Source organism: Brienomyrus brachyistius, chromosome 20 (assembly GCF_023856365.1).
Source record: "Brienomyrus brachyistius isolate T26 chromosome 20, BBRACH_0.4, whole genome shotgun sequence".
NCBI classification, from domain to species: Eukaryota; Metazoa; Chordata; class Actinopteri; order Osteoglossiformes; family Mormyridae; genus Brienomyrus; species Brienomyrus brachyistius.
This window is the reverse complement of record NC_064552.1, coordinates 8455274-8471164: the sequence shown is the minus strand read 5'-3', so window position 1 is coordinate 8471164 and position 15891 is coordinate 8455274. Positions and strand designations below refer to the sequence as shown.

The 15891-nt window shown below is 38.5% G+C and overlaps 1 protein-coding gene across 1 annotated transcript in view; it reads right to left on the bottom strand.

Annotated features, from left to right (window-relative positions):
- zcchc24 (zinc finger, CCHC domain containing 24) overlaps positions 1-15891 on the bottom strand; it is a 41930-nt gene continuing 26039 nt past the window's right edge. Inside the window, exons 3-4 of the mRNA XM_048987036.1 lie at positions 11239-11403; positions 1-6018 (exon numbers count right to left, since the gene is read on the bottom strand). Of these exons, the coding sequence (XP_048842993.1) occupies positions 5905-6018; positions 11239-11403 (279 nt within the window). The 3' untranslated portion in view covers positions 1-5904. The remainder of the gene's footprint in view (positions 6019-11238; positions 11404-15891) is intronic.

Here is a 15891-nt window from a genome sequence, read left to right as displayed (position 1 = left end):
ACTGATTCAATATTTTAATTCAGCAATAAAACTCTTTGAAGCACTAAAGCAAAGCTTTTTCCCTATTAAGCAAATAAGGCACATTTCGGAATGCCATTTTATGGACATTTAACAGAAGAGTTGTACATTCTTTGCACATTCCCAGCAAAAACATCATCCTCGCCTGCCACTCTGTGCTCTGCCAATTTCCATTTTAGCATTAGTCTTTATACAAAAAAAGTTACAAAAAATTAATGAGTAAACATTGATATCTAATTTCTAATAAAGAAGTGTATGTCAGAGTGTGTTATTCCATTTCCTCGTGGTTTTCTTCGGGAATCCACAAAAACAGTATACTAATACGTTAGTTGTTATACATACACAATATCTGAAATACAGCAATAGAGTTAGTATTTTGGTGTAGGCTAGGATACAATTAAATTAATGCACTAAAAGTTACAGAAAAACTTTTTTCTTCCAAGCATTATGAAGGATATGCACATGCAATCACAATCAAACATCATGACCTCTTGCACAGCGGAGCAGCTATGCTTTCCTAGCTATACAATTAAAAATCTACATTAGCTCCTGCGCGATAATGCTTTAGTAGATAATGCATATTAGAAGGCACACTTTCTTGTGCTTTGATATAGTGGTGAGCGCTAAACTACAAAACAGTGATACAGAGGTACAGTGTTCTGCATCTCTGAAAACAGCCTGATTACTGTTGACTGATTACTTCTGCATAGCATTATTTTGCATTAGCATGCTCTATTGCTTTCTGCTGTTAATGTTAGAATTGTAGCACTGCCCTTTAAAAAGACAGCATAAATGTTTCAAAATACACATATATGAACTCTGATAGGCATATAAAACACATACACATTAAACACTTGAATAATATTGTTAATATGGATCATATATTCATCCATACACATTAAACAAGAGAAAATGGCTTTAAGAGAGCAAAGGGTATTTAAGAATTATGTACCAACCTTCATATAATAATCTATGTAGACAACAATATTTTCTTCTTAGTGTAGTTTTGTTGCATATTTTATACAGAAAAAATATTGTAGAAAAAAAGAAACCTTCCATAAATATTTTCTGTAGGATATAACCCTCAGATTGTAAAACATCCAAAAAAAAAAAACTCCCAATCTTGTTTATACTTCAACAATAGGCCCTTTTAAGGAAAAGCTTTGATATTGCAATACAACATTGTAAAACAACTAATATTCTATTTTGTGAATGATGGCCTCCAAATATATACATATAACAATCATTGCAAAGATCTGTCCGGGGAAGAACTGTATTTTTTGCAATTGTTCCAAAAATGTTAACATCTCGAGAGGTTTCGAAAATACATACATTGTTCATAGAAAATGCAAAGAACAGTAAAAGTCAAGTACATGTCTCTCAAGGCAAATACGTCTGCAAGCAATTATGCTGTCAAAAAAAACAAGAACCTTTTCCTCGCTCTTTACATATTTTCAAAGCACTCTACCTACTCAAAAATGTCTCCCCTAGATAGCATCAATGGCCAGAGAAAGGAGTTCTGAAACCCCAAATCACATAATTGTTTTTCCTTTATAGGTTTCTAACGATTCCGAGCTAATTTCGAGGAGTTCAAGGCCCCTTCTGGTTATGTGCTTAGCTCCTTTGGCTCAGCTTGATGTTTTTGTTTCTATTATATAGAAGTAAGGATAGAGCATAGTATAGAAAAAGGCGTTATAGTGCTGACACGTTGTTTGCAGACTTCAGTGGGAGAAGTAAATAACCACAGTTTCAAATTACTCCGTCAAACAATACCTACGTCTAATCCACGCTAAAACCGAAACAGGCCACTAGACGAAACAGCCTTCAGAAATGCAAACAAACAACAGAAGTACAATTGGAAACACAAGGTAGACGGTGCAACTTCATAATATGATACTTTTATATTATTTGTAAATAAAGCCATTGAATTGACATTGAGTTGATCCCAACAATAAATGGGTAACATAAAACCTGCTTTTTTTTTTTAACTGTCAGCATTAAAGGAAATTGTTCTGTACCTCGACGATTCCTACTGCACCTGTAAACTGAGATTTTCAACTTTTCCCGTTCGTAATGATTTTGTGACTGTAGAAAGTATGTTTGACTGATTAACCTCCCCAAATACACACACAAATAACACCGACATACCCTATCGCTCGGCCAATTTGACGCCATCCACTGCTGTTAATAACATTCATGTATGATGTTCTGTTTAAGAATCATTTTAGCAATTACCGTTTCACATTCCGAAAAGTTCACATTACAGTCCAGTTCAAATCTAGTAAGTTACCTGAACTGTTCATTTCGCACCTTGTAAATTATCAGCTGTAAAAACAGGTCAAATATATTAGGCCACATACCAAAAAATCCAGTCAACCACGTAAATGTTGTCAATTTGTATTAAAAAGAAAGTTCCCTGTAAAGGTTCCATTGACAAGTAAATCAAATGTGTTTAAACACATTTCCGCTGGGGTTTTTTTTGTTTGTTAATTTAATAAATCTGCACTACTTATATTGTGGTCAGCAGAAAGGTTTTGATCATTATTGATGATGGTACAAAACGATGGCTTGGCTTGTAAGGAATAAGTGCCTTTCAACTTGGCTTTGAATAAATCAAATGATATCTGCATTTATAACAGCCGTGCTATAATTGTTTTTGTCTGTTGGAAATATCTGTTCATATATTTAAGTCAACTAGGGGAATCAAGGGAAATATTAGCTAACCTGGCATGTCAAGGATGATTTCTGAATAGTTTTTTAAAAATAATTTTATGGGAAACGTTGCCATCATGTCATATCATTTCCTAGTTTCCACATTTGTGATCTGGACGTTTTCATTTTGCCACTGAATTAAAACGATATTTATTTTTTAAATCTTAAGCAACTTAAATTGTTTAAATTGATTGATTGCTATATCTAAAATGCCTGTATTTGAGCAGGCTGCATTTTGAAGGTACCTCGCTTAGCAATGAAAGCACTTGCTTTGACGATTAACAACTAGGCTCTTGGTTAAAGGATTTAAACCTGTCATAAAGCCCTTCAAATATTTTTCTGATGACATATTTTTTTTCCCCAATGCCACGCAACATCCGACTTTCTGAGTTTTCCTGCCTTATTAGAACAGTAAACAGAATCCCTTTTAGTAACTTTAAATTTCCATTTTCACATTTCTGCTCGGTGCTCACTGCTCTGAGATACGTCAGGGTACACAGTGAGCCCATCAGTGAATTACATTCTCTGCGTTCATCTAAATCAGAGGTGCCGCTAGAAATTTTGGGCCGCCAACGCAGGCCAATCCAACTACGCTCCAAATTCTCCTAACTCCGCCCCCCTTACGGCACCCCTGCTCTAAACACCTGAAATGGAGATTATCATCTCTCTCGCCCCACCCCATGCCCCCCCCCCCCCCGGTTCGCTTAATGACATGTCTTCACTTAACGCGTCTATTAAACAGTGGCATTTAATTGTAAAATCAATGAAGAAATCCCATCTTCTAACTGCTTTGCAGCCTATCCCACTGCATATGCAGAGGAACACCCTGGACGGGATACCAGCACAAGAAGAATCACTTTCAGCAAATTAAAGGCTCCAATTTGCCTAACTTTATGCCTTTGAAACGTAGGATGAGGCATACCCAGCAGAAAGCAAGACAGCAGAGGGGGAACGTGCAAAGTCCCAACGCTCATTCAGAGATGGGATTCGAACCCTCAACCATAAATATTTGAGACAACAGTGCTACCGATTCAGGCGATTTGAAGATGGACGATGGATGATGTTTAATAACAGCACATCGTATAACATCTGCTAACCGTGCATATGCAACCGAAAGTTCAAAAACACAATATGGTGCCCGGAGTAATTAATTGCAGCTTAATAAGTCGATTAGGTTTATTTGTTAAACCCCAAAACGCTGCTTTGTCCTTTGGTTCAGGAGATCCAGACCTCTCTAAATTAGGGACATGTTCACACCTGTAAAATAATTACAGACAATGTGCAATTCAATTGCTTTCCCATGTGTTTCAAATCAGTTACCACCCACTTCAGGCATAAAGTTGCTTTTTATTCCCTGACATTTAATGGCAGATGAAAAGCATTGCGCTTTAAATGCCTCTATGTGGTAACTGTTGGCTTCCCATTTGGAAATTTTTAACAATTGTTATTTTCCTTGAAATTCTACCTTGATATATATTTTTTTTTTCCCCGTGTCAGAAGTTTTATGACACAATGACCAAACAAAAAGGAACTGCGGACTTGTTTGACCTCTCTGCCACCGGACAGGCCATTACTGAATCTCTGCAATAAGATTGCAATATCCTATATGACAGACTATATACTGTAAGCTGCTTGCGAACCAATTCCAAGGTGCTGGGAGACGGTTTTCTAATGCTCATACAAAAGACTGGCCAAGTGTCACTGTGTAGATTCTTGAAATTGTTTTTGGTTTAACGGTAAATGGTGACATAATTACCTAGTGAGTCTGGCCAAGCCGATTCAAATATGCATTTGGCAACTTACTGGTTACACACACTGTTACACCACGTGAAAACAAAACCATCTTGGTACTTTTTTGTTAGAAGCGAATGATTTCATTTGGGTTGTTTCCTACATTGTTAGGTATTATTTCAAATTGACGACTGGTTCAATTAAATACACAAGTGTTCTTCATCTATTCTTCAGACTTTCCAGAAACAAAAAAAGCCATCAAACATATTTTAAGAAATATCCATTAAGCATTCATACCTGACAACTTCCTATTTGAACAGTAAAATTGTCCTGAGTTTAAACGGACTTCTAATAAGCACCGCTTCAAATCACCTTAAATTAAGTCTTCCTATCTGAATGTGGGAATATGAGACGAACTATTTGTTTAATGTGGCCAAAACTGCTCTCAAAATTATGTGTGAACACTGAAAACAAACATAGCTAGTTGTCTGAAATTAAAATCAGGCAAACGGAATTCTTAAAAGTTGGGTAGAATCTATAGTGTTTCGTTTGTCTGATAAATTCTTTGTTTAAGGGCATTTGTTCCAACATTTACGATTGTTATGTACTAACTGCAAGTCGAAATCAGTTTTCATATCGAATAATACTGTGCGTTTTAATTATAGAACAACTATATGCCAACTGATATCTTCATATATAAATTATGTATGTATATATCTCGGGGTTCAACAAATTAACAGAAGTATTATAATAGCATATCTACTTCAAAAATACTGAATTATTTGCCAAGCAGACTAACGCTTATTTAAAATTTCATAGCATTACAACTGAATCTACAGTAGTTTCTAATGATGTATGGAAATCGTTACAATAGCTATATATGTCCCAGTTAAAATAGTCAAATTGCACGACACGAACACTAATTCTAGTCTACAACGAAGACACGGTAAACTCCAGTAATAAATACAACACACAAGCCAGGGATAAACATTTTCATAATCCCTCAGTTAATTCACAGTTGATAAGATGTGCTGCCCACCCACTGAATACGAGTAAGAATGGCGTCGAGAGCCATATTAAATTATTAGCAAAAATAAAAATTCATGAATATTCAGCATATCTATAAATTTCACTTGGAAGGGAAAAATGGAAACAAACACAGAATTATGTAAACAAAGTCAATAGACCCCACAGTGAGGTAATCCATTGCAACTGATATGGGCAGCAATACTGTCAGTGATATTGTAGTGTTAAAACAATCTCTCAGTTATACACATACACAGATAAACTTGTTACATAATACTGATTATTTAAGGCCTATGAGCAAATAAACTATATACATATCAAATTTGGCAAGTTTCACTTCTTAAAGAGCACTTTGTGGGTGACCTGTAGATTGTTACGGAGAGGGCTGGGTGGACTGGGGAGACCTTCATTCGGAGATTATTGCACACGACGGCAGTAGTAGCCAAGGACTTTGCATTTTTCACACAAATGCTGAGGGTGCTCTTTGCTCTGGTCCGAAACATCCAGGCCGTCAGGTTTCTCCAAAGGACGCTGTGCAGGGACACAAACAAACAAACAAACAAACATGCAAACAAACGCAACATGAACGCATGGAAATGACAAGGAATGTTCTCTAAAAACACATTACTATGTCCAGGGACGTCGCTAAAGATTTTGGGCCCCTTGAAAGCATATCATATTGGACCTGCAGTCCAGACCAATATGGTTATTTTCCAAATGTTTTAGGGCCCCTGTCACTCCAGGACCCTTGGGACCGTCCTACCCCTCCCCCCTATGCCACCCTTGCCTATGTCTATTAATAAATACAGAGAGTCCCCAGGTGATGGTTACGGTGCATTCCCCAAGTCAGTTTTAAGTAGAATTTCTATGTAAATTGGGAAAATAATACATAATAATAATAATCCATCCATCCATCCATCCATTTTCCAAACCGCTTATCCTACTGGGTCGCGGGGGGTCCGGAGCCTATCCCGGAAGCAATGAGCACGAGGCGGGGAACAACCCAGGATGGGGGGCCAGCCCATCGCAGGGCATAATAATAATCATTATTATTATTATTATTATTATTATTATCAATAATAATAAAGTAACAATACACAGTATTACAATGTCTTCATGAGCATCACAAAGCAGTGTGAGCGTTCGTTATTACGAACTATTGTATTTTACTACAGTTTTTAATATAGTAGGTTTCGCAGCAGTCCATTCGTAAGTATGAGTTGTCCAGAAGTTGAACGGCCTTATCCCGGAGACTCTGTAAACTTGAAAGCTAAAACTACATAGATAGCTTTTTGTAAGGGCTAGGGTGTATTTGGTGTAAATTTAGCTATTCATAATTATTTATATCCATATATTAAAAGTATTTCAGTTTCATTTCTGTTCAACGCAATAAGAAAATTTCCATTATTATTTAACTCTCTTCCTGTGTCAACATTACGTTAAAGAGCTTCTGATAGATTTAACGGTTATTCTATGCTCACAAAAAAAAAAGGTTCCCAGACCTTGATTTACATGCGCTGCAGTCTGAGTAAACAATTTTTTACTAAGGAGGCACTGATTTAGTTTATCTATTGTGATTAAAGTAAAAGTGAACGCTGCCCTGCGTGTTTATGCAAACCCATCTGACGAGACAGGGGAGACTGCATTGGAGATCACTTTCTTGGAACTGATGCTAGGGACTGCAGAAGTGCCTTTCAAAGCCAAGAAGGTTTCAGACCGCTGTCATAAAATGTTAAACACAAATAAAATGTGACGCTATAAACATCCACACAGCGAAAGTGAGCTTCAGCACAAAGAATGATGCAATGTATGTGTGATGCGTACGTTGCTTTGGTAACTGGCAAAGCACTGCATACAGTGCACTTAAACAACAACAGGAGAGCCCACTCGGTGGGTGGAGGAGGATTCACTGGCTCTTGAATAATGTTTTTAACATTGATCCCATTTGTGCAATATGCTCTCAATCTTCGACAGACCACTAGCGATTCTATTTAACAAACAGCCTCGTATATACTGTGCATTAAGGTCACCGTTCACATGCGTGATTAACGTGTATGCATTAGCTGTCACGGCCTTACCAAGTAGCGAGACACCTTTAAAAATTTAACTTTTTATTCTAAAATACTTTTTACCCGTAACAGCAGAAGAGAAGTATCACATTCATCATTTATACTTTGAGGTTTACCTTGGCATCAAGCCTGAAAATATCTAGAGAACGAAGGCAGAGTTTTAATTATTGGTGAAATCTGGCAGACCATTTAATCCCTAATGGATGTGAAACGCTAACATGGATCTGGAATCCAAAAATCCCACGAAAACACTAACCCAGGGATGTGTAACAGTTTGGCCGGTACCTCGCCAATGAGCTGTGCTTTGGTGCATATTTTCCTCTGTTGGCCACAAAGCGTTGTTTGTTATTCATCCCAATTTCATATATCGTTTACATCATGAATGCCGGGGCCGTGATTTTTGAAATACTGGTGGGGGGAAAAAATGCACAACGTTTGCTGAATCGCGTGGCTCTTAAATGCTTTTCAGAGAATGTTTCTCAGGAATCTCCTAACGCTCTGCAGGAGTGGAGAGGGGCGGGGGGTTGTACTTGGAACAGAGCTGGGGATAAATCTACCTCACTGACAGAATTTCCTCCCCATTAAACTGCTCTAACGTTCTATCCTAGAAAAAAGGGGGAAAAAAAGCTCTCAAAGGACAGACAATATGGTCTCCGCAGTGTCCGAGCTTCTTAGCTGGGCAATTTTCAGGCTTTAATCTCCATTTAGCGTCCCCCTTGGCATGGCAGACGATGCCGTCTTCCTGGGGACAGGCAATGTTTTAGCGAAAGGTGCGTACCACGCTAGTGAAAAACAGGCTGAGGAAATGAATGAATGCATTCTCTCATTTTTATACATGGAAAGTGAGATACTGTCCAGATATAATTTGGCAGAATGTAATCATCTCCTCAATGCAATGGCTGCACGGCTATACGATCAGCATTCTCCACAATAGGGACTGTCAACGGAAATACAGTTGTCAAAGTTTATGCATTCAGTACATACAGCATGTACACAGGCTAACGGGAGCTACACTGGTTAAAGGCACAGACATGTAAACTTGAAGTTCTTCTGGGAGAAACACTTAAGCTGAATTGCTTTGGCTGAAATATCCAGCTATATAAATGTATTAAATTTTAAGTTGCTTTGGCTAAAAGAACTGGCTAAGCCGCTAAAGAAACAGTAAAACTTAACAATCGATTTGAAGTCTTGATATAATAGAAGTCTGAACAGTAATTAAACAGATTTGGAAACTTAGCATTATAAGGTCACAGAATTGGACGTCTCAGATTTGCTGGAAATACTAAAGTCTGTTGAAACAAGGGTGATATTAATAGGCTTTTTAGCAGAGGGTTGATAAATGTTCTGCTTATTCGAATCAATGGTGTAAAGCTTTGAGAATGTTATCAGTGAATATATACGACATGTGACAGTGACTTTCTTTTTAAGATTTAACTGTTGTGCTGACTGTCTATACATCCATGCATCCTTCCATGTTCTGCAACAGCTTGTCTAATTCAGGGTCGCGGGGGGGTCCGGAGTCCATCCTGGGGGCTACAGGCGCAAGGTACGGAACAACCCAGGACGGGGCGCCAACCCATCGTAGGCCCATGCGTACGATATAATGTATATCATGCATGTTGGCATCAATGCGAGTAAAATACTAAAATGAACCGTGAATCTGGTAGCTGTGAATGAGGCTTTAGCCAAAGCTAATGCGACGGAAGCTCTTCAAAAAGTTGTGCTTTCACTGTTCACCTCCATCATCATGGAGATTCAAGCCTGGGGCTTTTTTTCTGCACGAAAGCAGCTGACGACCAAGACTGTGCTGCTGTGGCGTGTCCATGGCGACGAACGTTCACAGTTGCTATACATGGCTTAGGAAATTGAGCACAGAAACATTTTTAAGTTGCAGTCACTGTAACAATGTTATCTGAAATCTTTCAAAATATGGGACGTTATGGATTATGATTATACTCTTTTCAGCTCCTTGAGATGGTCACAGTCCTGTTTTGGAGTGTCTCATTGTTCTGCTATAACTGTGACTTTTTATAGTTACAAGAGAAAATAAGGCGGCTCTGACATAAAGCATTGGTGTTATATAGCATACTTCCCAGTATAATGTATTTATGTAACATTTCATTATCCAGACAAACAAACCAGTGTTATTTCGGCTAGATTTCTCAACTCAGTAATCCGTTTACCTTCTGCAACTTATGTAGGTTTGAGTGGTTTCGTAAATAACAGGAAACATTTAAAGAAACACTTTGTGATCAAAAAAATCACTCACTTGCATTTTCTGTGACTTTATATTCAACTAATTGGTTGAACCAAAATCTAGGTCTGGATTTTTACTTTCTGGACCTGAACTCTCCACCTGGTAACCCATTTTAAAGGAAAAGTCCGATGAGTGTGATTTCAGGGATTTGAATTTGGATCAGAAGCTCTAAAGCTCTATACCTAGAAACCTAAAAAATGGTATAATATGGCACTGTGATGTAAGCTATTACTAGATGTCTTCAACTTGGGACGAAAGATTTTCTTTTTTCATCAAAACTGAACAAGAACTGCAGTGCCGCTTTTCAAAAGCCGCTCAAAATGACTAAATGCACAATGTAAATTCTTCAAAGTTCTGTTTTCATTTGATATGAGGTCAAAGGGCGATGGTAAAATCTTATTATTCAAGAAGCAAATTTCATACTGCAACGTAAGTGGATCATCTTAAACTTTGCAGATATTGTGACAATTACACTATCTGTGTGACAGTAACTAAGAAAAGCTTATGCATAAGACAAAGTATGGAGCGAAATTTGTTTAAATGTACAAAAATCTAAATCTGCCCCCAAAATCCTAAGCATGGAGAAAGTCGCGAGTAAACAAATATGACACAAACGCCCACAAACAGCCAATTGCAATGTTTCCAAACCTGGTCTACGGGGACCCGGGGAGCTGGGAGGGAACAAAATTTGGACTGTCTGGCAGGGAACTGGGAGGGAGCAAGAATGTGGACCGTCTGTGGGTCCCCAGGACCGGGTTGAGAAACACTGCTCTTTAGGAAAAGGATGCAATTATATATATGCAGAGAACACACAACTTGGAGCATATATATGTATTTGCTACACTGTGACTAATGTATTTCCTGAGGGGCTTAAACTTTTAATCTTCTGTATATCTGCATTGTATACTCTGATGTAAAAGGATGTGAAGTATTAAACCTAGCAGATGCGACAATGATAATAAATGCAGATGCTCCTCGACTTACGAGGGGGTTACGTTCCGACGGGCCTATCATAAGTTGAAAATATCGCAAGTCGAGTATGAATATGATTCGGTAGACATAACGGGTTTGGCTAAATTTGATTAAACACATAAAAACCACAGTACGATACGTCGTTAAACACTATGAGATGTTTACACTCAAGATCATTACAGAGACTGGAAATGTGGCTGTGTCGATGCTGCCCACACCTGGCATCATTAGTAGGTATCGTACGGCATATAGCTAGCCCGGGAACAAATCAAAAATTAAATGTTTGATGACTATTGAATGCGTATCGCTGTTGCACCATCGGAAAAGTCAAAATAGCATTTGTAAATAGCAAAATAGCAAAAGTCGAACCGTCGTAAAGTGAGGAGCATTTGCGTCGACTTATTCTTTGAATCGGAATGATTCCTGAAGGTGTCAGCAGTCCCTTATACACACCTGCTTGTGTGGGTAAACATTGATATGGCATTTGATACATTCTTGTCCCATGTTGGCCCAGGAATTTCCACTCATCCACTTCCTCTTGCATTTTGGGCATTTATACTCCCCGAAGCATCTCTTCTTCCCTTGATATGGAGTCAGACCTTCCCCCTTGGGTCGAGCCTGGCGAGACACCGGAGGTAACATTCAGACATCTGATAAAGCAGACTATTCGTTTCTTTAAAGAAATACAATAATTTGCACAAATAAAGACCTTTGGTTAAAGAAGTGGTTTTCTTAGGTTGTCCTGACTAAGGATTAAGGGAAGTATGTGTTGTGATCAGATATGGTTTCTGTGACACTGTGGATAAAACCGTGTGGACAAGCGGACCTTCGATGTGTTGATTGATTAACCCTGAGAAAACCCCCGTAAAAGTTCACCGGAACTGAGTAGAAAAACCATAAATCACAACAGACAACAAAAAGAATTTCAGATGCTTTTAGAATTCTAATTTTATCGCGCTAGCATCCACCATTGGTGGCCATGATAGCCATTTCCAGTTTCCTGCTATTGGAATTACATTTTTAGATGGGTATTTTGGAAATAAGGGAACCTTAATTTCAATATTTTTCAGATATTTAATAGAAATATAAACAAAAGACAAAAGTAAGGAATTACTCAGTTCAGATAGATTAGCTAAGGATGCTAAGGATGTTTAAATTGGCTGATGCGGTTTTGGTTTTTATATTCATCTGATTGTCAGTACAGTGGAAATCATTCTTTGTCCACTGCATTAAAATCCTACGTAATTACTTCTGTCATATTGGGAAATAGTGGATTAAATGCTGCTTATGTGAAAACACAGTTAAAACAAAGAGTTTATATAATAAATTTTATGCTAATCCTGGCAGAGGGCAGGTAGCCAGGATGAGGTCACATGACTTGACAGCTTCCTTGCAGACTTCATGCGTAACTGATTGCTCTTTGTGCAACTATTTGACTCTTCGTTATTTTGAGTTTGCAGTTTATGACGGACAATATCTTCTGCGGTAAACAGCAATATAACAAGAAGCAAACCTTTTTTCCCACGAGAGTAATAAAAATTTGCATCACCATGTTCATCACTCATCCAAATAAGTATTTCTGCCATGACCGGCGCTGCTCTTTTCCTTTTGCATTAAGGATTCATGAGAAATGACACAAGAGAAAAGGCTTGGGCAGTGTTCTCCGCTCATGCAAGCATCACCGTATGGAAGCATGGTTTGAGCAAGTGAACGAGAAGGCATTTCAAGTTCAGAAGCTACAAATCCAGACCAGCTGAGCATAAAGAGTTACAGTCGCAGAGACTCAACTGGTTGGTAGAAACGAAATCTTGGTCTGGATTTGTAGCTTTTGAACCTGAAATGCCCAACAATGTTAAGAGGTATATCCATCCATCCATCCTTCCATCCATCCATCCTTCCATCCATCGCTCATCTTGGTCACGTTCTTGGGGGGGGGGGGCTTGTTATAGGTTTTTTGGTGTGTTAAGGTATAGACAAGGTGTGTTTCAGGTATGAAACTGTGTAAGATGTGTTCATTTTTTCTTGCACCTTCAACATTGCGCCTTCGGTCTGCATACCTAAGACCGTTGCATGTGTTTCGTAGACAGTTGCTCAGTACAAACCACCAGTGTTTTATATTACTAAACCACAAATCTTTGCCTAATAACCTCATTGACCTTTGCAGACATACAGGCTTTAGTATTGACGATATTTTTTCATCTACTGCAAATCGCAAAATATATTTTACATGTCATTCCCTTGATTCGCTTATTTTCATGCATTCATATCACTTTCAAATAGCAAGACACACTAGACAGTAATAAAAACACATTCCACCAAAGTATTACATCGATAAATGGAGGCAATACGCAGATCACTGCCGTCATAGAAGTTTCACACAGCAGAAGCTTAACGGCCAGCACTGAACATGCATGAATTGCTCATTGTATTGGCATGAACATGATTATGCATATTTCACTGATTATTTTGCCATTTTAACCAAAAATAATGTATTCTGTAGTAATTATCTGTGACTTGCCAATATGGAGAGAAAACACATTTAAACAAACACATTTAAACAAACATATATGAAAAATGACTTGTACATGTGGTTTATATCAGATTTATTCTTCCCTTGTCTAAATTTGAAATTCTGACTGAAAAAATTCAATGTGCTCTGATCTTCCTTCTTATTGTGTGAGATGAAGTCAAGCATCACTGCATTTATGTCAGAATGGTACGTCTGTTTTCAGTTGCTTTGTGGAAAACGATCCATCGCTGGGTCCAAATATGGTGCCTGAATGGGTGGGGCTTTGCGGAGGGGAGGGGTCAATGTCGGGCGGCAGTGTGAGTAATGCGAAATGTAATCATTTGCATCTGCTTCGTTCCTCTGCCGTGCCAACAATCTGCGTCACGGCTTACATGCCGTCACCCCCTCCAAAACAAAATAAAATGAAATGACTCAACAATTGTCAACAGAAGTCCCCCCTCGGTTTACTATGGCCACAAAACTTAACGGCTCACTGTCGCATGGCTGAGGACTCGCGTGCTCTTGTAAAGGTTTTAGATAAGCCGTTGGACTGATGCCCTTCTCTCATTGGCTGTCTCTGTGTGGTAACTGAAATGTCATACCTGTCCAAAACATTGCTTTAATTGTAAACGCTGCGTTCCAACAATATGTAATGTATGTAAACTCAATTCCTCATAGTTTTATGGCCTAATGTTGGCCCCAAAAACATACATAAAGGCAACTGAATATCATAAAGATCTGGCTTTATAGCAAGAAGGGGGGTCTTAAGTGTTTACGTACATAGTCATATGAGGCAGATGTCTAACTTAACCGTGCCCATGTGTACACTGTACATTCTTACATGGAAATACTTTCTCAGTTTTCCAAACCAGGTTTACCTAACCATGTCTTTATCAACTGAAAGCTTGTATTTCTATTTATGCAAGTAGGCATTCGGTAATAACTAATGATGCGGAAAATATCTCAGTCGTTCAGACCAGCAATGGAAGCACAGGCAGGGAACCCCAGGGCAGCCCCAAACATTGACCTTGGTCATTTGCTTACGCATTTAGTCTGCGCAGTCTAATAAATTTTTGCTACCTTATTGAGTACTGTGACTGTCCACTGCCCCAGCACCGTAACGTTTTGAGCGTCCTGTCCAGGTTGTGAGTGGGCCCACTTGTGTACCAGCTATTTTGTGACCGAGGACTACAACTATTTCTGAATAGTGACCAACAACAAGAGCACAGAAACACACTGCAGGGATTTCCATGCAATAATAAAAGGTAGCACCCTTTTACTGACAATATTCCCCCTTTGTGTGACCAATAACTACATCCTGAAACATACCTTTACAGTTACTAAGCAACTGCATAGCTCAGGGGGACACTAGGCTTGGGAAATTAACTTGAACCCTTTCAGGCCCCAGAACCAGTTCCTTAACCACTAAACATGTTCATTACATTGACCCCCCACCCCCATACACACACACACACACACATACACGCACACACAATATACCCCAGGGGATCCAAACCCTCGTCCAATCAGAATGAAGTGCAAGCTGTTTTCCAGCTGAACATTTCTTGCTTTAACAGAGCTGTTCAATGAATGAATTCAAATCACTTGTAATCATATTTATAACGGATCTTCCCAGTTAAACTCAGTTTAGGTCCAGGCATATTTGGCTTGAATAACTGTAAAATGTGCAAGAATTGTAACTATTTTTTGATATTCAGCAAAAAAAAGACCAAGTTAAAAAAAAAGATATTTTGGAAAAAAAGACTCTTGCAGACATAAAAGCCTTCATAATCTCAGTCTGACATCTACCCTATGTGTCGCTGCCTTTTAAAATTATATATTTGATAACTATTGATAATGATGAAAGTGATTAATGTCTCGAGGAAGGAACCTATTGAGCTAATCATTATAATGACCAAAACCAATCATACATGCTGCTTCATAGTTTTAATATCAGGATTGTTTTATGATTTAGGTTGTACGTCACTATTCTGAAAGTGTTGCTACAACAGTGATACTTATAAGTATGCATGAATGGTTCTTAATGGAAACTGCCGAACGACACGGAAGGACTCGATCTTCGATTTGTAAAATCCTCCTTTTGTTTGTTTCTGACCCACATTCCCGAGGGCAGCCAAACACCAACACTTGGAAATGTCACACAAACAAGCCTGTTGTTTTGTCAGTTGGGAGCCAGGCTGAAAAACATGACATCAGAATTCCAGGGTTCCACTCTCAGATCCTGACTTGGAGCTGAGAAAATACTGAATCTCTCTCCCTCTCTCTCTATGATACCTACAGCTAGATGAAGATGGAGCCCATTATCTACCTTTAGTATTTACACTAACTCTTAACTTGATTTGGACCCAAAGGGCAGATATACTAAATAAATAAATGTACAACTTAACTCGCGTAACACAAAGGTTCTCTGATATGAAGTTCACGGTGGGTTACTACTCCTGGCGTTCAAACATACTATTCCTCAGAAAGTGTTTGAGTCGAAAGATTAATGAATAATTTATATGACCTTCAAGTAACAGCAGAAATCTGCCAAGAGTAGAGAGCAGGCATAGTAAAAGACTTCACCAGTTTTGCTT